The 26,622-nt window shown below is 35.6% G+C and overlaps 2 protein-coding genes across 2 annotated transcripts; both read right to left on the minus strand.

Annotated features, from left to right (window-relative positions):
• Nucleotides 1-403: 403 nt before the first annotated feature.
• LOC145681776 (uncharacterized) lies at nt 404-8,613 on the minus strand. Its single transcript, XM_081753388.1, has 4 exons — nt 8,541-8,613; nt 6,316-6,450; nt 4,624-4,841; nt 404-2,996 (listed from the first exon to the last, which is right to left on the minus strand). The coding sequence occupies exons 1-4, from the start codon at nt 8,611-8,613 to the stop codon at nt 2,973-2,975; spliced, it is 450 nt and encodes a 149-aa protein (XP_081609514.1). The 3' UTR covers nt 404-2,972.
• A 67-nt stretch (nt 8,614-8,680) lies between these two features.
• Nucleotides 8,681-24,764, minus strand: LOC145681777 (uncharacterized). Its single transcript, XM_081753389.1, has 3 exons — nt 24,747-24,764; nt 15,658-15,769; nt 8,681-8,934 (listed from the first exon to the last, which is right to left on the minus strand). Exons 1-3 carry the CDS (start codon nt 24,762-24,764, stop codon nt 8,681-8,683), a joined length of 384 nt encoding a protein of 127 aa, XP_081609515.1.
• Nucleotides 24,765-26,622: the final 1,858 nt, after the last annotated feature.

Here is a 26,622-nt window from a genome sequence, read left to right on the forward strand (position 1 = left end):
GATATAGGAGGGACAAGAATGTGGGAAGGTAGCGCGGCTCTGGATTTGCACATCTCAGCATCCGGGTATTCCCCAGGTGGGACTGAGGAAACCCAGAGAAAGCCCTGCCGGAGAAGGGTTCGTAGTTACGCTCGATCTAGCCGAATGCCTCTTGGCAAGCAGGCTTGCTACCCGTACACCACTGGCTGCGTCACTATTGTCTGGTCCTGCACAAGATACAATGCCGTCATTCTCCTGTTGCGACCAAGAGAGCTACCATCCTCGGCAGTTTGTAAAAAAAAAAAAAAAAAAAAAAAAAAAAAAAAAAAAAAAAAGTCATATTTCACACATGACTGGTGAAAGGACTTCAAGGACCAGAAGAAAATCAAAGAGGTATATTTGAGCGGACAGTTTTTATTCAAAAATTTGAAGGAAAAAAAACATACACATACACACAATGTAATTTATACATGGTGTCAAATTATCGTACAATTAGTATTTATAACATGTTAAACAAACCTTTAAAAGCTATAGTTATGCTTTGAAGGCCATTACGCTTATTCGGATAACCAATGAAAACATTTGTTTCTTTCATTGATAACCATTTACATTTTCGTTTTAGTGATAACTATATACATTTTGCTTATTACTCAGATGTCCTAAAACTATAATGTTTTACGATAATTGTATAGGAAATAACTTTACTACAAATAACAGTGTGATATTTTGTATGTCATTTTACAATATTTGAAAAGATTATACGGATGGTCTCATTTTTATTTTTTAAATTCTCAAATGCGAGAAAGGTTTCCTGATAAGTATTGAAACAACGTGAAAACAATTCGTGCAAACAAGGAATAAAAAGAGTCTTATTTGAAAAATAATCTTATATTACACTCATAGAAACTACCTGTATAGATACATGAAACGTTCCACAATTATGCAAGAGGGCACAGAACTCTGCTATGGCATACCAAGAAAATATTAAATACTTTTCATTTCTTATTAAATACTGATACGATTTAGACAAGAATGATACATCACAAAACTGAAAAAAAAAAAAAAAAAAAAACGCATTGAAGGCATTAATACTAGGCCAACGATTTCCGAAATCTGGCTTTCAAAAAAATCCGTACTTAGATGAAACAAGCAGTCTGGGTTTCGAGATTCTGATTTTTGTTTTAAGCCGCGTGGTGCTCTTGAGCTCACTGTCACAGCCAGGAAGGGAGGGGGGGAGAGAAGCCATGTTTTAGAGGGATATTATGGCGCGGGCCATCTAGCCAATGGCATCATTGCATGCACCTTCGGCTTCTGATACGCAAGGCCATTCACATGAAACAAGTTACCTAACAATGTATTTCGGGCCGCCCGACTCATCCGTATCCGTGTATCCCATCGGTGATATATCCAACATACGGAAAGTAGAAGCAGATGCGATCCAAATACAAAATTTCCGCGTTTTGCTTAAATCAGCGACAGAGCTTTTGACAGTGTCGGGCAGCCACTTGTTTCATGCGGGTTGCCTTGAGTAGCAGAAGACGGAAGGCGACAACAATGATGTAATTGGCCAGGTGACGCGCCCCAATATTTCCTGTTCAGTAAAATGGCTTGTCCCTATCCGACTGCGGCGGTTTAAGCTAAAGAGCAACAAGCCCACAACACGCGGATTCAAGTTGGACCAAAACTTTGAGCAGTATTTACGAACTGAAAGCTTTTTTTTTTAAATATAATTTCTTATGTCTATTTATTCAATTGGTCGCGTGGGGAATTGCCATACTTTACAAAAGCTGGTTTTCCATTGCCTTAACACACACAGACCAAAAAAACTGGAGGTTGGTTAAACACATTAACTCAACGTGTTGACTCTTGACCTTGGGAGAAAAAAAAACTGGATTATTTTCTAAACATCCGTTTTTCTTTTCAAAATTAAGATTTTTCCGACATTCGAAATTTTCTATTTTATTTTCCGAAATCTAGAAAGTAAAATTTCCGAAATTTCCCATCCCTAATTAATACTGTAGTACAGGCTTGGATCAAAATATGTCTCCTGTATGCTTGATACGAAAGTGTCCCAAAATTCACGCAAAAAGTACTTGTTACATTTTGACTTGAACTGAAAATGAGCCTTATCGCCGATTACACTTTGAGGGCTTCGTTAATCAACAAAATCGTTGCATTCGTAGTTCAGAAAATCGAATTAACGCCTTGGAATGCCAACAAGCGTAGAACTACAAGGAAAATGAACGCTATATGAACGAAAGTCAGCCAGATTCATTTAAAAAGGTCATGGAAAATTTCAACAGTGTGAGTATGTGGAAGCTATTTACCCGATGTGTTGTTCCATGCATAACCGTATACTGTATAGTTTATGAATGAATAAATAAATAAATACAATCAAGTTTTAAGTATAAATATGTATTTTATGTCAAAATTAATTATTGCGTGAAGTTTGGGACACTCATTATTAGCGTCCTTTCTAAAAGAATTCAGTGGTCTTCTCTGCTCACAATTTTTTCTCTCTTGGAATACCGTTAAAACCAGATTCTGAAAAACAGACAGCAGCTGTATAGCTCCAAAACCAAACGTGTCTCATCGAAGTGAAAAGCCTTAGTCATGATTTCACAACGAAAACAAAAGCTTTTTTTTTTTTTTTTAACATACAGAAAGAGTCATTGTGCAACGTCATTAATTTTGGTGATAAGCCTAAAGTTCAGTTCAGCGCTTGTTATACAAGGACTGTAAATATTTACATTACTAGCAACACTTGTACCTGAGTGAAAGTTCACAAAATTCGTAGAACATCCTGCAACCTGTTTCCCAGATCAACGCAATGCCTCAAGAATGGTCCATTCCTCCTTCTCGATTAGTCTCCTCTTGTGTCTCTTGGAAATTAGATGACGTACGCCTTCGTTCCCTTCCTCCATTTCTATCTCTTCCCCAGAGGAACCAGTTCTGAATCTTTTCTTTTATTTCCTGGTCTGTTGCTTTCCTGGCTACTCCATTAAGACGCACAGCCCCTGAAATGAAAATAATTTGTGAAGTCAACAGAACAATACTAGATATACTACAAATAGAACCAATAGATTACATCAATTCTTTATTATCCGTACTTTAGTAACGGTTCGAAAACACTTGAAATATGAACACGCAAACTTACTACAATGTTCTATGTAACAGACTGGCGTGACTGAAAATAAAACCATTGTCTTAATGATAGTTGATTTTAAAAAATTACGATTCTACACAATGAAATAAAATCTGAGCACTCACCACACAGAAATAGTAATTTTAACAGCCTCACATCATAATATTTGGTTGTAATTAAGTAAAGAAGAGAGGTCAAAAACAAAAATGGGTAAAAATCATGAAGGAAATTTCAAACACTTTAAGTCAGAACATTGTATAAGCTATGCACGAATACAAGAGAAGTCACAGTCTACGTAAACAACTGCAAGAATCACTGCTATGCTTTCTTCTCAGATATTGGCAAACTGAAAAAAATTCGTGTCCAAAAAAAAAAAAAAAAAGTTAACTAGTTAATTTTTATTCCTAAACTCTGTATCAAGTTTTAATTCTTTACAACATAAAAATTGATGATAGGTCATCGAGTTTTCTTCTTTCTTTCAAGTAGTGGGTTTTAAGAGGGCTCTCGACGCCGAAATTAAATTGCACGCATGATTTTACAAATGATAGCGTAGTTAAAACTTCTCTGAATATTTTCCGTTGTTTGAAAGTTAGGAAATAAACTTTTTAACGCGAAAAAACAACTCATTCCTCGCTTTCTACATAACCAAAATATTCAGAGGAGTTGTAACTACGCTATCATTTGGAAAATCACATTGTTAAAAGAACAACAACTTGCAATTTTTCTCTTCTTTATAAGTTTATGAAATATTTAGGGAAACGTTTAAAATTTGCGGCAATTTAATTTCGGCGTCCAGAATGCTATTAACCTTTTTTTTTTTTAATTTGTTAAGTCGTATATATCATCTGCACGCTTCTACTTGAAAACACATTTCCTTTTACACCAGGTTTGCTTACACACAATCTTCTGTACAGTAAATATCGCATAGGGCTACGTGAATATTCCCAAACCGAATCTTCCATCTCCAAATACAATACAACTGTCAGTTCTCATTTCACAACATTGCTCTCTTCCGCATTGAAGAAAATTATTGAAAATGTACAGAACTCCCAGCAGTGAAGGCCAGTCTCGCTACTCTTGTTAACACGGGACAAGGAAGGGTGTAAGATAAAAATGACGGGCAGTTTAGTTGCAGGTCTGTTTCTGCCTACTGCACTGTTACCTTACATGAGTAGGTCTTATTACGACTTCTTCCCAATATCTAACACGCCCTTTTCTTCCCCTGTGTTCATCCACAGTTGCCTAAAATCCAAAAATAAATTTTGACTCTGGATTCTGTGAGCCCCCCTCCCAAGGAAAAACTAGAAATATCTTCCTACATAAACAATTTACGATATTCCGGAATGAATAAAGTATCTAAAATTGGCAAGATGTTCATTAAAGTAAACAGCTTGAATGATATTTAATTTGTCTCCTTAATTCAATTTTTAAATATTGATGTACGGAAACAAAATTAGCGTAAAAATGCAAATATACTATTATTTAGAACACAAGCTTACCAGCGTCGTTGCATTATCACGTACTTGAAGCCATTCTTCCAAGTTTAACACGTCAACTACTGATGTACATGGAATTGCGCGGTTTTCCGGTAAGTTCACTTTTGCAGGCGATGTAGAATTTGCCGGTTTTAATTGGTCCTTCAGTAAACAAACATCATTGCTTAAATCTATTAGCATATTTTTCATTTCTGCAAGGTGTCTTGCAACTACTGCAAAACCTAGAATGAAAACAAAATGGGAGAAAATCAATACTCAAATTTTTGTAATAATTACTCTCAAATATTATGTTCTTGTGTTTAAACATGACGTGTATGAAATTTTGGATGAAAGAAAATACTTGTTAGAAAAGATAGGCGGTGGGAAGGGACAGTAGGCCGAAGCGCCAGAATACCATAAACACACCATTTGCTGTTTAAATTGGGAATAAGTGACCTAAGTATATCTAGAGTTGTTGTATTTTAAAATAAAAAGAAAAAGAGATAGTAAATAAATAAAATAAACCTTGAGTACAAAAGAAATAAGTAATTTTTAATTTACTCTCACTCACATCTTGGTAAATACTTGATTTTTACTGAAACCCTTGACATTAAGTTACGTCCAAAATCATGTGAATATGTTGGCCCTACGTCCAACCCCAGAAAATATTTTCTTAAACAAAGGTACTGAGAAGTTAATAACATATATTTTAACATTGTAAATATTTAATGTAAAATAACATATAGTACAGTATTCATATATGTTAAAATTGTACTACGTTACTTTGTACTACACGACTATTCTCTAAAAGTCGAAAGTAGAAGAAAAAAAAATTACTACGGGAAGTTTTATTTCTCCAGATATTTAAGTGATTTTTATTATCCTCCAGTGTTTATATACTTATCAAGTGTGTCTCGTTGTTTTAATTACACTATTACATTCTTGTAATACCTACCAACTAGGTGAGCCTATATTCAGATCAAGCTGAAAAAACACGAAAATGCCTACCTAATGTAGATACGTGTTAATTTGCCTGAACTGGCATGCACCACAACTACTTTTAACAATTAAAACTTTAGAAGGGATTTTTCGAACAGAGCTATGTCTTTCATCAGGCATGAAGCAAAAGAAACTCAGGGAAAAGTAAATTAAGATTAAAGGAAACGGACTATTTACATGGAGTCACCAGCGTGTCATTGTGCCAGCCAGTATAGTTGAGTTTGTACCCAGACTTCCAGAAGAGCAAATGCATCCTTATTCTGCACATTCTTTAATATTAGACAACAAACCATAGTGGGCGGTTTCAGGGTTTCAGAATTACAAAATATCTTCTAAAGCCTTTGTAATTCTTAAACCTCATATCATTCACTCATGGTTGGTTGTCTGATGTTAGATCATGTGCAGAATAAGATGGATATGCTCTTTTGGAGGCGTGGGTACATAATTGCAATTTCATTGCCATGAATAATGGGAATGTTTTGTAATTCAGCTTCTGTTCAGGCAAAATAAAATGGTGGAGAAACGTGAGAACAAATCTGTCACTTCATTAAAGTTCTGAGGGTGGTTGGAATCCAAAGTTATTCATTCGGTCCTGTGTTGCATAGCTGCGATGGTTAAAACAAACGTATAACTCGAAATTTTAATATTATGTAAACAACACGAAAAAAATAAAATTTTGGCAAAAATGCAACATTAAAATCAATCAAAGTAACTTACTGCACGAGCATTCTGAAACTGTGGACGACTGTGGATAGGTCGAGTTCGAAATTATTCTTGATGTTCCGCCTTCTAACAGCTGATTGTCAGGTGATGTATTTCCATCTGAACTTGGTCGACCTTCTGTAACTTCTGCTGAGAAAAAAAAATAAATAATTAAAAAAAATAAACTCAAATGAAAACTTTCGCAGATTATTCAAAATATTAAGATCATATTCACCGTCATACATTAAAAAATACGCTTTTTGGAACAGGGCCGCAAAGAAGAGGTAGATTTTTTTAACATTTCAAACGAACTCTACTTTCAAAGCAGTTTGTTGAATCATGTCGATTTTCACATTCAACTCAGATATCGCAAATATCTAATTTTTTGTACGAACTCTGGTCCCAATCAGTTCCTACAAGTACACGTGGCAGCCATTTTTTTTAAAGAATTTTTCTAAGTTCACACTCAACCAACATATTGTACTGCAACTATCAATTTTGGACCAAAATTTGGTTCCGAACGTTCGTAATTGCGGCACTCATGTTTTTTTAGACAATTAAATGCCAACTATTTTGACTTTTTTTGATGGATCATTGTGATTATCTGGTCAACTCACATATTACAAACACCCCAGCCAAATTTGGTTCTGTTTGGGTAATAATCGTGGAAATTAGTATTTTTTTTGTTTGTTTGTTTGAATGCCCGCCATTTTAAAATTTGCCATCCGATCATTCTGGCTAATGAACTTATCCGGATTAAAAGTGTTGGACACAAAGTATGAGTATACTAATTATATTATCTAAAATATTTTTACAAACCGACTTTGAGCCAAGTTTGGTTTTAACCCCTTTCAAAAATTGTGGCAGCTATGTCGTTCACAAGCCAAAGTTTTTGTGTCCGGATGTGATCAAAGAAACTGTCTAGAAATTTTCCGGAATTTCAGACATGAAAGTATCTGCAATAGTATATTCCTGAAGAAATCTGCCTATTGGCATACAATGAATAATGTTTACAATTTCAGCAGCTTTAAATTTCAGTTCCACTCTGCTTTCTATAGTGTATCTACGTTAACGCAGCTTGAAATGACACGAAGATTCGTTTTCGTCAATGTATGCATATAGGGAAACAAACTCAATTTAACAATAATACAGGGTGTCTACTAAAATTCCAAAATGAAATTCCGTGACTTTTTCGTGACCTTTTCTTTACCAAATCACACAATTTCCTAACATTCTCAAAGAGCAAATTTGGTACAAATTAGGCTGAATTTTCATCCATTCGATAGAAATGTACTTTATAGCAATTTGGTAGCGTCTAAAGCCGACCATAGACATTTTTGGTGATGAATTTTGACGTTTTATAAAACAAATTTTCCAATCTGTACTTACATTTGCAGTTTAAAAAAATCGTGACCCAAAAACTAAAGTTCGTGATTTTCGTGACGGATAGACACCCTGTAATAAAGTGGTGACTCTGCACGGAACGACTCTGAGTGAACTTGTATACCACTTTGGAATATTATTCACTAAAAGCAAACATATATGACGAAAGCAATTTTATTTATTCCCAAAAATACCTTACTTGACAAGATGCAATTTGTAACAAGACCTTCCTCAGACGCACTGACTTGTCACGTAAGGGTGTGCGTTTTTTAAATAGCATTGCTTTGGGTTTTTTTTTGTGCCAATACTCTGTTATGGTGCAGATATTTATTTTAAAGAGTGAAAACTATGTGACAGGACCGGGGATAAACCCTGGTACATTTTAGATACCCTTACAATGCACTTCCAACTGCACAAATCAGTCACGCTGCACAGGTAAAAAAGGAAAGACTTATCGTCAAAATTGATATTTGATCACAAACGGCAGGAAACTGCACCCTGTCTGCAATCGTCAAAATGAATATTTGATCACAACCGGCAGGAAACTGCACCCTGTCTGCGAACCGTGCTCAAATCTAACTAGTATGAAAGGTTATTTTAACATTAGACCTCGCGATAAATCTGTAAAAATGTTATTCGGATTCATTTTTCGACTCCTTCACCCTCCCCCCACCCCCTCTTTGATTTAGCCTCCCTCCCGTCCACACAGATAGCCTGGAATCTCCAAAGTGTGTGTGCACATTTCTAAGGTTGTTCTAATAGAAGACAGTGCATTAAATTTGTGTTTAATAAAAAATTATTGTTTCTCATACATTTTTGTCTTTCAGACCAGGGTTTCACCCTGCTGTCCGATTTACTTCCCCAACGAGCCTGACTGTACTTGAACAATAAACCAATCTGTAAAAATTTCATTCGAATCAGTTTATGCATTCGGCAGAACACACAAACAACACAACGGCCGGCACTAATTAAGAGAATATAAAGAATACACACCTGCTCACATGAAGCTGGTTCTGATGGTAATGAACGAGGCGGTGAAGGTAAACTTAGTGATGAATTCCTGTAATTCGTACGACATTGCCCTCTGCCCTCTTACATAAAATTCATCCCCACTATCATCATCATCATCACTAATTAATCTACTAGGACGCTTTTTCTTCCTCTGAGGTCGCCCTGTAATTTCGTTATCAGTTTCTAGATTCGATTCATCCTGGGCTTGTACCAGCTTTCTTCTTGCCTTGAGTAGGTCATCTGAAAAATAAATCTGAGTCACTTTATGTAAAAACACCCAAAACGGTATGAAGACGGTAATGAAATTCAGAGGTGTGAAAAACGTTTGAAATACTTTGGATATTCGACGTCTTTAAAAGGTTAGATTAAGTTTGATAACAAGCTGGAGCTTCTCTGTATAACAATAAAGCAATTTTACTTGTGAATCAAAAATAAAGTAAACATTCGGCACAAATTGACACCTTGAAATGGTTTTGTTGAATGTTTGAAATCAGCCAGTAGTCCGCACACCCTCTGTGGAGCACTGGCTTTTGGTTATATTTGCTGCTTTTCCCATATGTTGGTGTCCATGACGAGTACATTAACAGTTGTCATGGGCGTAAGCTCTGAAAAACTCTCATTTGCGCTCAAGTTTACACATGACCTGCGAGCACTACAGTGCGCTTAAAGCTTAAACATGGCCGAAATGTGGCATCGGTCAATCGCTTCATTTTTACAAATGTTGTAGACAATGACGAGTACATTAAAATTCACTGGCGCAAGCTCTGAAAACTCATATGAGCGCGCTACATCGCGCTCGAGTTTACATGTGGCTGAGGTGTAAATCACTTGATTTTCACATATGTTGTAGCGATCGACACCTGGAAGCTCTGAAAACGCATATGCGCGCGCTACAGCACGCCCGTGTTCATGTAAACTTCAGTTGTAATAAGATTGTTTTCACATATGTTGTAGAGCTTGTCGAGTTTAAAAATCATTTAACAAGAAAGCCAACCTGGCCGGCGAAGGCCTATAAAAAACAAAGCGATTTGACCTAAACCATATTTCGGCCATATGTAAACTTGAGGCGCTGGAACGCGCGCATATGAATTTTCCAGAGCTTGCGCCCATGACAACTTTTGATGTAGTCGTCATGGGCTGCAACGTATGTGAAAATCAGACAATTTAAGCGGAAGCCACTGCTACATAAGGGGTGTGCCCTTTTGTGGAAGCACCAGAAAACCCAAAACACATTAGTTGTATACGAGACTAGTGCAGCCATCTAACATTGCGGCTGTTCCTTCACACACATCTTGCTTTCTTTGCTTTGTACTTTTCCTTTCTATCGACTTTCTAGTGTCCCGTTTTAAAACACGTCCACGACTTTCTTTTTGAAAATTTTCAATGATCTTTCACAATCATCGTGTATAGGGGAAGGTTCGCCGAAGGATGGTATTTCACAGACAAGTCAATACGGCGAGTGATACCATCCTTAGGCGAAACTCCCCTCCACACACACACACATACACGGTGATTGTGAATTTAAGGCTTTGTTCATGAGGAAGAACATTGACACTTTTCAAACAGAGTTTACGGCTACAGAAAGTCGTGGACGTTTTGAAACGGGAGACCAGAAACTTCGATAGAAAGGAAAAGTAAAAAAACAAAGAAAGCAACAATTCATATATATAACATAAAGAAGAAACACCACTAACGTAAGTTTCCAAGACATACAAGGAGACAACTCGATGCAACGAATTTGAACGCAAAACGATTAATTGAAACGGGTATAATTCCCTATTACACTTGACTGGAAACTAATTAAAATCGAAAAGTAGCCTATTTAATGTGACTTATAGGAATATGCTTTTACTCTAAGTATTAGCTGAGTCAATATACATTCACTTTTCCATCCACTTTCTCATTTGCGGGCACAAAAGAGGGGCATAGGGCCGACTCGACACAAGATCAGCTACGAAGATTATCGCGTTAATATTATCTCATTAAACAAACTAACAATTTTTTTTCAATAACATCTACATTTTGTTATTCCATATCGCTGACAAACAAACCTGTGTGATAAAAAAACCTCTTTATGGTGTGTAGAGGCCAATCTTCCGTAGGCGTACTATTCTCTGCTAAGAGTTTATTATATTTAAACATTAACGTGCGAGGTGGCCAATACGTCTCTCTTTTCCTGGGAGTCAGCCAAGACTCATGTACGATCCCAACACCTCCGCCACTGTCTTCTTTAAACTCAACAACATGATATGACAATTCCATTTTCCTCTTTAAAGGTGTTGATCTGGAACCTACTTAATACACTGAAACAATCAAATACGTTAATGATTGTCATTATCATTCCAGTAAATCTGAAATCACCTTCGATCAATTTATCATCAGTTCGAAGGGAAAGAGTTCAAACCGGGATCTAGCTTCAGAACCTAACCAAACTGAAAAAAATACATCTATCCCAGTGATGGCCAAACTAGTGCTATTAAACCTATCATAATATGGCACGAGCCGCATCATATATCTAATCGCCAGGTGCTACAACTTCAATTGCTCAAACGGACTGATCTAATAATGACATATTTAGACAATCACTTCAAGGTTGTGATAACTAGACCCCGGATTTGCACCAAAAATTAGAAATGTATACACTGAAAAGTACAAAAATACGTCTTTACATGCTCATATATATATATATATATATATATATATATATATATATATATATATATATATATATATATATATATATATATATATATATATTTTAATTTTAAATTCGAAACTTCGATACTTCGATATTTAATGAAAAACAGACGATAATTAAAATATCAGTGTATATAATAGTCAGCGTTCCCAGTATTTGATTTGTCGACCGCGAATGCCCCGACTTTTCCAGGTCACTATTTGCACAATTCCAGGACTTTAAAAAAAAAAAGTTCTACTTTTCCGAGCAGAAGTTGATTATACAAGTACAGTTGTATCTGCACATGTGTACTCGTCGTTAAAATGCCGTTACATCTAATTTAAAGTGGAAATATGAAACCTGTGGCTCGTCGCAAGACGAATAATTAAAAAAAAAAAATACCTGCTGTAGCAAAATAACGCTATACAAACGGTTTGAGTAATATAAATCCGTACTTCAAATTGCGCGAATTTCCCATATCAGTGGGAACGCTGATTGAACTTTTTATGGAGGACGAAACAGGGGGCGGGGATATTTTCCTGCATACCTGAACTTTATTTACACATTTAAACAAGATAGAGGCTATAATAGGGTCTAAATATGTGAGTCCATTAGTGTTATGGGTGGTTAGGAAGAAATATAATGAAAAATCATACCACCTGATTTAATTAATTTAACAAACACGAGATATGCCTTAATGCCATTTTACACTAGATACATTACCACATTAACTACAAAAAGGGGCCGACCAGTGCTATTTGTCAGGTACCATCTCACCATTTGCCTGCTAGGACAGAGAAACTCTGGAAAACCCGGTTAGGATCCCCGGCCGTAGGAATCGAACTCATGATCTCCCGAATAGGAATTCAACAGAGCTAACTAGCATGGTCTTTATTTCTGTTTTCATGAACTTAAGGTGTACGCAAAAACGGGGATTTTTCTAATATATATATATATATATATATATATATATATATATATATATATATATATATATATATTCCCCAGCAACCCTACAGTACTTTTCTTATTACTCATTAAGCTTACAGTCGTGGAGCAAATTGTGAGTTTCAGGTTACTAGTATTCTATAGGAGATATATTCAATTTGAGGACACTGAATCCCATTTCTAATGTTTTCTTTTTCGGGAAGAAGTGAGATTTTCTAAGAATGCCCAAACCCTCTTCAAAACCTGAACAAAGGTAAAATTAAATAAAGAAAAAAAAAGCATTTCTTGCACAGAAATAGGCTCAAACGTTTTTGATACAAACCAACCAAGCTTTCTCAAATGTTTAAGATGGATTAACCAAACAAATTTTTAAACCTTTTTATTTAGTGAGCTGTTGTGTAAAAGTTCATTTCTAATTCATACGTATCTCACAGTTATGTTTGTGGAGAATTTAGATAAGAAAATAATTCTATATTTTGCAGCATGTCCATTTAATTAAAAATTGTTCTTGCAAAACAATTATTTTTTAAATTCATTTATAACTGTGTGAAATACGAACATTATTATTCTCTAATGTGGAGATTGCTAATCTTACATACTTCCTATCATCCATCCCATTTCTGGCGTACTCACGTATCTCAATTTTCTAACACGCGAACCTCGTCCTTATCGACGCACATGTTCAGCTCATTTGGTATGTGGATTGTTGACAAATATCAAAGTGAACTGTAGTACTGGTGCTGTAGTGAATTTAATACATCATGTATCTCACGTGATAATACAGCACATGGTGGCGAGCGGGAGATGTTTCTGAAATTCCCTGACCAATTTAAGGTTTTGTAACCTGGAATACCCCTGTCAAAACTCCCCCCCCCTGTGTGTGACATTAAATATGGTATTTCATTTAGCGCAAGGCCCAAAACGTTACTATAACCATTCCTCATATTATCATTATACAATTTTTATGCAATATAACCTAACTTTATCTAACATGAAGTCTGTATCGAGGACCAGATAACGTAACTGCCGAATTTACGGCAATTGTGTACATTGCAATCTTCATTAGTTCTATCGTACGACACGCTTAGTAGCTACTCAATGCTGCCAATGTACTTGAAAATGGGCCGTTAACAATCAGCGGTAATTGTTACGATTAGTAACTTACACAGTGTTGCTTATGCTGCTATTATCTCTCTCTCTCTTTTGATTACTAATTATGTCTAGAATAAAAAAAATCAATAAATGCACTTGGAGTAAAAATCACCCCCGTGTTAAGAGCGCGCATTGCATGCCCAATCACTCCCTACAAGAAACTTTGTTTTTTGTCTCACAGGGTTGGTATATTATTAGAATGTAGCCGATCGGGTAATATTTGACGTGAGCCGCTTCGGAGTTCGTGCAAAAGTTGGGGGCCAAATTTAGCAAAAATAGAAAGATTTACAGGAGAAATGTGTTAATAGCACTGAATCGTAATTCAACTGTCAGTGAATTGTGAGAAAAATTTAAACGAATTTAGCGAGAAATGAGAGAAACAAATGAAAGTGAATCGCGATATAGCCGTGAATAAGTACCTAAATGGCCTAATCTTGCATATCGTACGATATTTCAATATTAAATTTCGTGCTTACGTATGTGGGAAGAGAGACTGAGCAGTTGTACAAATCATGAAGGTAAGTAGGAAATAGTAAAAGAACCAAAACCTAACCTAACCTATCCTAACATAACTTTGAAAGGAAATGACAAAATATGTAAAGAAAATAACACAATTGTCGTCGTAAAAACTGGCCCACAACTTGTGCACAATGGCTGCCACTTCTCTCATACAGTGTTACTTATGGTACAAATCAATGTTATTTTGGTTACTAATAATGTTAAGATCAGAAAACCCGAAGAACAAACCTCAATAAAGGCACCTGTGGGGGGAGGGGGGTTAAGAGCATGCCATATACGCGGTACCGATACCGGTACTTCCAACAGTGCTATTTGGTTATTACTTATGTCCATAATTCTACAAAGATCCATAATTTCACTGTGGAAGGAAAGGAATGTGTTAAAAGCGCACAAACACGTCCGTCACCTTGCCGCGTCTCCGCCCTCTAAGGACCTACCCTTATAAGACACTTAATCATCTTCTCTCGTTCACAGAGTTGGCTGTGGTAATCAAATAAAGGTAGATCATTTTAACTGGCAACTCCAATCGCTGAAAAGCCTCACGCCAACTAGCGTTGTACAAGGGTAAGAAGAGGCTAATGTAAACTAACAACAAATTGGTAGTTACTGATGCTTGCACGGTTGTGGACATAATTAATAACGAAATAGCGCTATTTGGGAGTAGCGGGACTGTGTATAGCGCGCTCGTAACACGGGGGTACCTCCCCCCAGCCTTTTTAAGGTTTGTTCTTTGGGTTTTCTGTTCTGCACATTTATTAGCAACCAAAATAACACTGATTTGTATCATAAGCTACATATATGAGAGAAATGGCTAATGTAAAATATTACCAGAATTGCTCCTTCCGTCATACAGCATTGCTATGGTACAAATCATCGTTGTTATGTTGATAGTAATGTCCACAATGCTAAAAAGGGTGATGAAGAGGGTGTGTGTTTGGGTACAAGGGCACATAAACGTTTCTGGCAATGTGACCTTGCACTCAAAACTCCACACAGTATCTCCTTTTTTAACTGTGGACGTTGCTAGCAACGAAATAACGATAATTTGCACAATAGCCAACGCTGTCTTTTGCGGGCAAGGACACATTGCCGAAATTAGGTGTGCCCTTGTACTCACATATACACACACTGCATACCACCCTTTTTAGCACTATGCACATCACTAGCAATGAAATAACGATGATTTGCACCATAGCAGACGATGTGCGACAGGAGCTAATCTGACCTATTATCGCATTTTTTTAAGATACCGTACTCAAAAAACCAAACCTGTTCCGAAATTACTTGGTACAATCGCGTTAATGGCGTATATCGTGTGCAGCTCACGGTAAAGTTTTACTGACACCATGTGTGTTTATTTTACCACTTCTGAAACAAACTCACATAAATTTAACGAACCCATGAGGAAGGAGGACCAGCTAACTCAACGCTTCCCACATTGCTCTACCCGTTTTTAAATTTACGTACACCTATTATGGGCAATCATATATCAATAGAATTACCTGCCGCTTTGTTTATAATCCTAGCGAGCACAACACGGGATTTTATGTACGCCGAAAGTTTTAATTGCGTATTGAACTATAACCACTTATTATATATAAGTTAGGCATGCTACTGAACATATCTACAATGACATGAAATAATTACAAAATTGCATGAAAACTTACCGACATCCAGCAAACGGAATCCTGCTGGGCGCAATGTTCGTACATACAATACACTATGGCGGACTTCTGGCGGTTCGCCTGATGCACTCTGGGTAGGAATCACTCCTGCCTCCTACCGTCCACAGTATGAACTAGACGTGAAAATCTGGTAATTTCAACATGAAAAATATCATATCTAAATTACGTAATTGTGTTTTCTTCTGTTTTATATTTGTTTTACTTTCCATTAATACATATTTATATATATATATATATATATATATATATATATATATATATATATATATATATATATATATATATATATATATATATATAAAAATACACCTAAAAATCAACAATGGCCCACTGTTGCAAAAAGGTTGGTTGAATTCAACTATTATTTCAACGTAAAATCATGTTGGACCAACACTGGGACTTGGTTGATTGCAAATAACGGCGTAAACAACACTGGACCAACGTTGCTTTTGTCACCAAAAATCAACGCAACCATATTTTAACGTTGGCCCAGCCATTTTGGTTACTTGGGATATTGTATTAAGCGAATGAAAAACAAAATAAATTACTTATCAGCAGTTAGTTGGAAACAAAAGAATAAACATTATCGCAAGACAGAAAAGCTGTTTAGGTGTCGCTACATCATTCAGGAAGTTGCTGGACTGTTCCCGTTCATATTTTTCTTCTCCCTGACTGAGAATACACTAGTGAATGTACTTATAACAGATGTATTTGTCTACACGTCTTTTCAGATTAGAAGCAAGACGCAGTAGCGAATGGCACGCGTGCGTCCCAATATTTAGCTTAGCGTTGTCGGACTGCGGACTTCCGTTTCCTTTTCCACTCTTTCTTCATCTAGGAATACGACAAATTAACTAAAGGGATTACTCACACCATGAAAAGTGTTTCAATAAAATTTAGAGTATACACTTTCCATGCTGGAAATATAAATATGAACTAATTATCTTTTAGTTTTATACCATTAGAATTATTAAAAGTTCGTCGTCTATTTCATCTTGCTATAACCATCGTCTCTGATAGTTCGTATTTTGTCGCTGTATTAGCCTGAATGTTAAATTTATTATAACAGGTTACAGATTTTGTTATTCTCTATTTCGTGAAATCTCTTGTAAATTTTCTATGTTGTGCAAAGGATCATCCGTAATCTTCCTTGGTTATTTTTCTCGTTGGTTTAAAGAGGTCTTCCTCCCTGAAAATTTCCTTGCTTCAGTACAGATGAATTACAGAAACGAAATGAATTCTAAAGCCTCTGATTCTATAGTTTTGGAAATTGTTTAGCTTCCTTCCTTTGATGCGAATTTCTGTCTAATCTTTTCTTTAAAAATGTGTGTTTGAACTAAAATCTTGGAACCACATTTAAAAACACAATAATTAAAAAAAAATCTATAGCTCATAAAAGCACAATACGAATTTTATTTACCAAGAAAGAATTCAAAGAAAAGTTAGACGAGTAAAAATAAAAAAGTATTGTTTCCGCCTAATTGTATCAGTTCTCGCGTCTTGAAGCAGTGAAGTTAGTTTTGGGTACAATAATTTATGGTATCATTTAGATGCCTGCACGTTTGTTCAGCAACTAAATTCATATATCGAGTAGAAGGGAAGGGAGAAAGGGGGAAATAGATGATGAAATAGTGAAACGCGAAGTAAAAATCACATTGTTTATACAGATAAAGAAATATTTGTTTTTCGAAAAAAAGAGAACCTATGAAAATATTTGTTTAAAAATACGCAGTTACATGTGCATCCAGCAAAGAAAGCCCAAATAATGTTAGTAAGTTTTGTTTACTATCCTCTGACAAATTATTTGTTCGATTTCATATAGAAGGGAAATTAAAAAAGGCTTGAATCAGAATCTACCAGCAGTTGTGCGAGACAACATATTCTAAAATTTTTCACAATTGTTTTATATGGAAACATTTGAAAGTGTATCATGACAACTAGTTGACACAGAAACATATGGTTTGCACATATGTGTCCATAATCCATTTTTGTATTTGTTGAAAGTAGCAGTTAATATAGTAATAGAATATTTCCAAATAGCGCATCTAGTACTGACAACTTTCGCAGTGGTGCGAAGAGTTCGTCTGCCACAAATTGACTCCTGCGATTGAAGCCTACTCAAAACATGTATCTTATCATTTGAAAAACACAATAATGTTTTGCGATAGTGTTTTTAACTAACTTCAGTGGTCTTTTCAGTATTCTTTTGTTTCAACTAAGTGAAATGTATGTATCCTCGTCGCCATAAGTGCCTTTACATCGCAGTGACGGGTATGTGACCGCGCAGTACTCGAAGGAAGGGATGGTTGTATAAGAATTTTTGATTAATTTTGAAGAGTTTTTATTTTGACTAGGGAATTAACATAGGTATAGGGAGTAAAGACACAGATTTGAAGCATCAGTGCACGAAAAGATTCGTATTCTCAGTTTTTCTATTTATTGTTTTATATGTTAAGTTAAACACCACAATATGTATCACTGATATCGCAGATCGTATTATTTTGTAAAATTGTGTCTGTAACCTATTGTCAAAACATTCATCTCAAGACATGATGTAGAGAAAAGAGAAAGAGATAAGACATCTGTAATATATGTATAATTACTCAATAAGTAATTATAAGTAAATTAGACTCAATAAGTAATTATAGAAATTAGTTAAAGGACACGTAAGAGAGCGAAAAGGAGGTCTAGAAGTCTGAACTTTTTAGAAACGTCCTAGATAGGTGAAAATATAGTTAAAAATTGCAAAAGGTATCATGTAATTCATCTTTCTTTTTTTATATCCTAGTATACTTTTTTCTTTCACATCCAAACATCTCTATTCAGAATTACGAGATGTTTGTGAAGAGAGGTGAAGAGAGAAACATTTCCATCTCAAGAATTATATCAGAAAAATATCTTTTGATTTAGGCTAGATTCGAACTCGTAACCCTTGAATCCATAAGTCTGCGCTCTACCAGTTGAGCTAACAATTGCTGTTGCAGAAGCCTGATTTCTACAACTACCGGTTGCTGAATGGTGTGTATTAACGAAATTGGCCGAAATAATTGCTTCATATAGCTATTGCAATAATAATAATAATAATAATAATAATAATAATAATAATAATAATAATAATAATAATAATAATAATAATAATAATAATAATAAAGAAGATGAACATAATTTAAAAAGTTGCATTGTTAAAAGTTTGGTGTGCGAAGTTAGTCCTAATATGAGATTTTATTAATTATATATAATAAATGTAAGCGTGGTTTATTCGTGCGTGCTACTCAAACTGCGCAACTCATAAGGGTTGTACGCGTATGGTACAGTAGCCTTGCGTCCTCCAACCGTGAAGAAAGATTCGGTTTTGAACCTATGCGTGTCCTAAGAGGAAGGAGAAGATTCAAAGAAAGAGAAGTGGTTTAGAAATTATACAAAAATAGAATATCTCACGAGGTGAGGTGATATAGAGTTCAGCGTGTCTTTCAGCTGTGACTCTATACAAGATATGCATCTACGACGTAACGTGGAACCCGAACCACACGACTCCCGCCGGGAATCGAAACCCATATCACCTCTAGCTCTATCATGGGAAACACAGGGACATGTAAAAATAATCGAAAATAAACGATATTAATGTTAAATCCATAGTTTTCGAGGTCCTAAAAATTCCTAATTGAAAGATATGGGTGTCTATTCAATAGTTTTCGGGGTCGCTGAAGTGAATAATGACACTCCCGATACCATAAAAGCCCAAGTTTTTATTCTTCGTTAGCGGCAAGTTAATTCATTTGCTCCTGCTGGAAATGGATTCGTACTATTTCATTCCGATTCAAATATGTATTCTACTGGGAAAACTAATCTCAAATATATCTTTGAAATATAAACCTATTCTTCCCGTGCAACGCCGGGTATTTCAATTAGTAAATAAATAATTTAAGAAACAATGAATATATTTAATGGAAACAGACAAATGTATTTTTGAATGTTGTATAAGAATTGCTAATTCATACTTTATCTAGTAGAAAATGGTGCATCCATTATATATTCTGAAGCAATAGGGAGAACTATTGGAGGTGTATTTTATTTATCTACTGTCGAATTTAGTGTGGAATAATTTCAAATAATTTATTTCGAAACTATCGAGACGAGACTGAGACCGCTATTTGTCGGTTGAAAGGAGACTAATACTGTAAATAGTCTCGTATTGTCTCGTTTTGATACCAGTCCTACTTCGGCCTACCAGTCCTAGTCGTTTTGATACCAGTTTGTTCTCTAGTAACTGGTTGCGTAGTACACTTACAGTATATAAGACGTCGTATATTTAAATGTTTGAGAACTTACCCCACCTCCACTTGACGGATCGTTCTAACTAAAACTACCAGACCATTTATGTAATTTTGCGTTTAAGTACAGGTCCTATCCTTATGTCAATTATTTTCTTGCAACAGAGAATGAAAAATGTAAGTTATAATGTTGATCGTGCATAATCCTGTATAGATAAAAGGCGCTTTATAGAGTGTCGGACTCCGTGGTGTAAATACAGTAGTTATTGGCTTGGTAAGTTCATCACTGAACGCGTGTTGTTTTCTTACTCGGTGCTGTTTATTCTCTTTGGAACCTGATGTGAAATTACTGCTTTCTCCTTACTTTCAGCTGTTTTTGCTATTTCTAATTTAGATGTCTATTATATTAGTGGAATTTTATTCCATCATGGAAATATATTTTATTTCTTTTTAAATGTAAATAAAAAGAAAAGTCTATTTGGACAAGTTTCCCCACAACTCTAGAGGTATTGTCTTGGGTGCGCTTTTCTTTTCTTTTCGTTTAGGGCCGCGGTGGCTCAGTGGCAGAGCTTTCACCTCTAGTGCTTGGGGCCTCGTGTTCGATCCCAGCCCCCGCCAATTGAACTTTGTGGCGGACGAACACCGTGTGCGTCGGTTTCCTCGGGGTTCTCCTATTTCCTCCCACTCTCTTCATTTCATTCATTACTCATCATCACCGTCTCCTTTAGCCTAACCGGAACAACCGTGGGACGTAAAACAAAGATTTCATTTCATTTCTTCAACACAAATGCAATTAAAACCTGACTCTAAGAGCGCAACAATGTTATCTTGTTCGAAAGGTCAGTGATTTTGTGTCGAAGGTAATGTTACGCGAAGAGACAGGCTGCGCGTGGACTTACCCCAATGTTACGTTTGGCAACATTGCTCTTGGTCAAGTGGCCTATTGCTTATGCCTTTAGGTATTTGCCCTAAAGCCATACAGCGAGCTGTGTGCGTTCTGTTACTCCCTCCCTGCCCCTCGCGGTGTTTGCGAAAATATTATTTGCTTTTCATGCATTGGGATAAGGGGTAAGACATACCTTGAGACCGGAAGGGAGTAACATATAAAATGATCGAAAACGACAACCGATGTTAATTTAGAGTTCATAGTTTCGAGGTCGCTGAGATGATTAGGCGTAAAGCTATCAGCTATTTTCTGTTAGTGGTTTCTTCATATACGTCTACCAAGTTAACGAACCTTGACTTATCCGCGTACAGTAGTTGGTTAGTGTGTCCTCGATGGCTATTTTTACTTTTTCCATGATCATCCCATACCATACAGTATTTTTTGTTTTGAAAAAGCTTGATTTTATCAATTCGTTAAACAACAATGTTTCTTTTTTTCTAACCATGTTTCTTAGTATTATCCTCTTCATTCTAACTAATTTATCTATTTTCAATAATTCAGAACTTGGACTAAAAAATGTTACAATGATCAAGATTTGTATAAGAAGAGGAGCCTTCATTTCTAATCATTGTCATAAACGGAAGGGAAAACTTATAAAAAATTGAAATAACTTAGTAGACGTAGAAAATCGATAGAAATAATGAACATCAACTATTAGTTGACTGTTAGAAGTATAGTAGATATAGTTCTCAACCCAAGTAGAAGATGCACTCTTTGCTTCATGAAAATAATAAACATTTTTGAAAAATAATTACAGAAAAGTAATTTGAAGACATTTACTGAGCGAACGAAGGTTACTGGTTAGTGTTGACCCTTCGTAATTGAGAGTCTCCCGGTTCAAATTTCGATACGAGGCATCCTGACTAATGATTTTGCAGTACCACTGGGCGAATACCAGGGTACCTTTAATACATAAGCTTTGGCAAATTTTCTTGAAATCTTCGTTCTTATGTTGTTAATGTTTCAGTGTGAAATGGCATTTTGCTGCATGGAAAATATTTTTAGTAAACAAAATATAGTAGATGAATGGTTAGTGCAAGGAACTGCTACTTGTATGGCTTAGGTTCAAATCCCGACTGTTCTTATTGATTTTTTCTTTTAGCTACGCTCATATGTTGCACTCCAGAAGTTCAATTTTGAATTAAATGTAGTCGCAGCTAGTTTAAACTGAAATTATTTTCAAAACTATTTGCTATTACATGTTTTTGTTTTACTTGCGATGTTTCAACTTTGATATTAGATCTTAGAACCCTAATGTAACTCATTTCCCTACGTCATATCATGATGAATGCTTTCACAACAACGATAGTCGGGCGGTAATACAGAATTTCATTGTTACTGCAGGGCCGGATCTGGAAGCGCCAGGATGCGCCAGGTGAACAGGGAGCCAAATTAGAAAAATGAATTTTGTTTTAAATGTAAATATTTATTTAAAAAAATGTTATGATGAAAAATTTTCCTCATATAGCTTCAAATAAATATTGTACAGACTGAGATACAGACAAAATACATCAAAAGGACAATAAAGTCGAATCTTTGCGTGGTTGTCTGTAAAACACCCTTTACAAATGAAATGGACTCGTACATCAATTGATGCCAATACCACACGCACAAGTGATGCTAGTTTGAGGAAAATTTCCACGGCACAGGATAGACTTTTTTAAAGAGGGAAAAGGGATATTTTATGAATATGAGATAAAATAAAGGTAAATTTAGCTTTCCAATAGATGTTGTATTAAGCACTATGACCGTAGAGCTAAAGACAGTGGTATAGTTTCCACAATCTCACCATATGCACAAAATACAAATATAACAGACTCTTCATTCCTTCCTCAACAATCCTTCCGACACCTTGCAAGAGAATTTCATTGCCAAATATGTCTTTAAAATCCGAATGGATCAACAAACGAAAGGAATTCAACCGCAAGTATTGTTTATGGATTGTGTGGCATTATCACAGTAGAAAGAAATGTCTCCAAGGGTGCTCCTCCATCTTGTCTTAAACAGTGTCTTCGCATAGTACTTTGGTTCAATGACCTCAGTTAAGAGTTGAGAAAGATCACCGTGAATGAAATTTACATTATCAAAGTTGAAGCAAGCATGGGCGCCCAAAAGGGGACGAGGGGGCCGGGCCCCACCTGGCTTACGACAAGTATACTATATACCGTATGTATAATTTCTTAAGATTTTCTTAATACAAATAAAAATACCAAACGTAATATACCAACCAGGAAGATGACCCCTCTAAAAAAATTCTTCGGGCCCCCATGGAAGCAAGTAGGCTTTTCTTGTCCATTCGCCCAGGGAGTGGAGCGAATACTAAGAAAACACGGGCGGTACAAATGGATTTTTTAAAAATCATTTCTGAGGGAAATTTTAACTTAAGTTCCTAATGGCTCAAATCGCTGTCCACTGCTTAATGCTCACTTTGTTTAATATCTATTAGTTCATTTGTCGTTCGTCAAGATTTTCATTTCTATCCTAAGTCATTTCGTTTTTGTTTTATTTTTTAAATTTATAATGATGTGTGCTTTCACTTTTTAATAGTACTTTGTTTTTCATATAATAATAATGAGCAACGATATAAAACCAAGTGAGCATTTTATCGGAAAAGAAAGCTACAAAACATGAAAGAAGATAAGAGGCAACTGAAGGCTCTAAAAGGTTTCTTTCGCGTTCTGGACAAAATCATACAAATGTTGAGGTGGGGAGTTGTCAATACCAGTCACTGTTAACGAAGCATTTGCAGGTCGACATTCTTTTGAAACTGTAAGGTTATTTTACCTGACTGCAGTAATTTAATTGTTGAATTAAAATGGGACGATACGGTCATTTCTGTTACGGGTCTGAATTAAATTTCATGTATTTCAAAATATGTTTAAATACAATTAGTTTTCACGCGGCATATAGGTATATAACTTGAAAGGATATAATCGAAAGCGATGAAAGGTCATTTGGATGACAAGTAGTTTTTTTTTTCAGTACTCTCACTTTCAATCACAGCAGCATATACAGATGCTTGTTTTATTATAACAGTATAACAATAATTATTAATCCATTCTCTGTTATTAAATTTAGATGGAGCGATATTTTAAATTAGTAATAATTCTAATGCAAAGTAGAGTTTTGATTATTAGTTACTTGTGTTCAGGGATGCACCGACATAGGTGGTAGGGATGCGCACTAGACGAATCAAGACAGGATTTTCCAGACAAAATTCGAGTCGAGACACGGTTCTTCCAATAGAGAAATATACATGTTTCGAGTCGAGACATCACTTTTACAACACATTTTCGAGACGAGACAGCTACACATCTTGTCTCGTGGGCATCCCTAATAGGTGCGGTGTTCCCTTCAGAAAAAATCTTCCGGTATAACGAGATACTTTGTATCGGCTCATATCGGCCCATAATTACATATATCTCGGGCAGAAAGTGCTTTTACATAAGCACTATACCAGTTATAATGTTAATTAAAAATAATAAAAGAAGAATGTTTTAATATATAAGAAATATACATTATTGTCAAGTTGGTTGCTATGTCGTTGTTGATAGATACTCAGTTAACATGTTGAATTGCAAGTCGGTTGTTGTGAATATACATTAAAAGGGATTCAAAGAATAAATTATTTAACATTCATCATAGACTTGTAATTTCAGTAGAAAAGGTGAGCGTATTAGTGAATATAACTTCAGAAGATATTTTAAGGTGAAAACGATTATTGCCACTGAACCAATATATAACTGAACCAGGGTTAACGACTACCTTTGGTGAGTCGTTGTAAAATTTTTGGTTTACCTCACCCGGGATTCTGGTAAATTCATATCCTGAAGTATAAGTAAGGGTGAATTTACCTTAGTAAAAAGGTTCATGACTACGAACTCAACTATCCTTAGAAGTGGTAGAGTAATTACAAGAAAAATCATGATTGGTGAGACAGTAGAGAATGAAACTGTTGATGATGCTAACAACGGGCAGAATATAGCTCCTATTGCACCAGGAATGTTGACATTAGAAGACCGAATTCTAATCGCATTACAGCGACAGGAACAAAATTTAACTCAGATGTCCAAAGAATTAAAACAATTGGTACAGCAAAAATCCGAAGAGTTGAATGGACGATTAGAAACACAGTATGAAGAATTGGGTAGACAGTTAGAACAAATAGATAAAAAGTCCGAAGAAGCGAAACAATCTGTAATACAAGCTGTGACAGACATCACGTTACAATTCGACGAGAAGTTAAAAAGATTATCTGACGATTGCAAGGATAATTACAATCATGTAATTCAAGAAGTTAATATTATAAAAAAGGATTTTGAAGTAGTAGAATCTTCTGTTCGTCAGCAAAAGATTCAGGTGACAGATAATTCTAACCAGATACGTGCAAATGCACAATTGATATCTACCTTACAGGAAGAAATTAGGACGTTACAGATTAAAGACAATGCATATGACAACAACATGGTTAATGATCGTTTGGGGTTCCCTCATTCACAAGAGATGACTTCGCAATCACCCGAAGCAGATCGACAAGGACCTTGCGCTATCTCTTTTTCAAGTAATTCATCCGATGAGGATATTATTTTGGAAAAAATTCAACCAAGGAATACAGATGGGCGGAAAAGAGATGGTGGAACCACACATAACGCAGTAGGTAGAAATTTTCACTCAACACGAACACGAAACGGTGAAAGAAATGTAAAGTTAAGTGTAAAAATGAGTGAAATACGTGCTATGAGTAAGTTTAGTGGTAGATGTAATGAAAATGCTACTTCTTTCCTAGAAAAATTTCAGGACGAATGCAGTATAATGTGTATAGATAAATCTCAATATATGAAACTAATCCCTCATTTATTACTTCCACCGTGTTCTTTATGGTTTAAGGCTGTACGTGAACACGTCAACACATATGAGGAATTCAAGGCAGCGCTGATTGCAAATTATGAGAATGACTTTCTACTTGCAAACAGAGACGCTACGATTAGAAATCAACCTTTTAATCCTCGCTTGCACAAATCTGTTGTTGATTTTGTTGTGAATACGTATAATGAATTAAAAACCGTAAATCCACTACAATCTGAATCTAGAGTGATCGCATCTATTCGAAATTTACTACCGTTTAAATTACAACAAATCCTGTTTTCTACGCAATGCATGAGTTTTAATCATCTATTGATGCTTGTTCAATGTTATGAAACTCAATACCAGGCACAGAGTCATCAAGCGGGAATAGGCAAAATTAAAAACAATTCAGATAACTTTAGATCAGTACCAGTCCGGAATCTAAATATCCGTAATGTAGACGATACGGAACATAACCTAAATCGAGTAAATTTAAACAATCAGAACAATCAGAGTAGGCAAAGATATGCTGGGAACACACCTAACCTAACTAGTCGTGACCATAATTATGTCAGACCATTTAACCAAAGTAGATTCAAAAACAGACGAAATACATGGCGAAATTCTAGAAATACTGTAAACTACATTGATAGACGCAACCGTAGTTCAAGAGATGGCACTTCGTACCAAAATCAAAATAATGACACAATTCCTGTACAGAATAATAATGCGGGACATAATCTTGATTGTGCGGTACAATGTACTTTATTAGAACCATATACAAGTACGAATCTAAACTGATTGCAGTTGATGTGCTAGGGGTTAGACCTGTGTCAGCTATCGATTCTTATGAATATTTATGTGTGAAAATAAATTTAATTTCTT

This window comes from Thermobia domestica, chromosome 3 (genome assembly GCF_964235325.1).
Source record: "Thermobia domestica chromosome 3, izTheDome1.hap1.1, whole genome shotgun sequence".
In the NCBI taxonomy this organism is placed as follows: Eukaryota; Metazoa; Arthropoda; class Insecta; order Zygentoma; family Lepismatidae; genus Thermobia; species Thermobia domestica.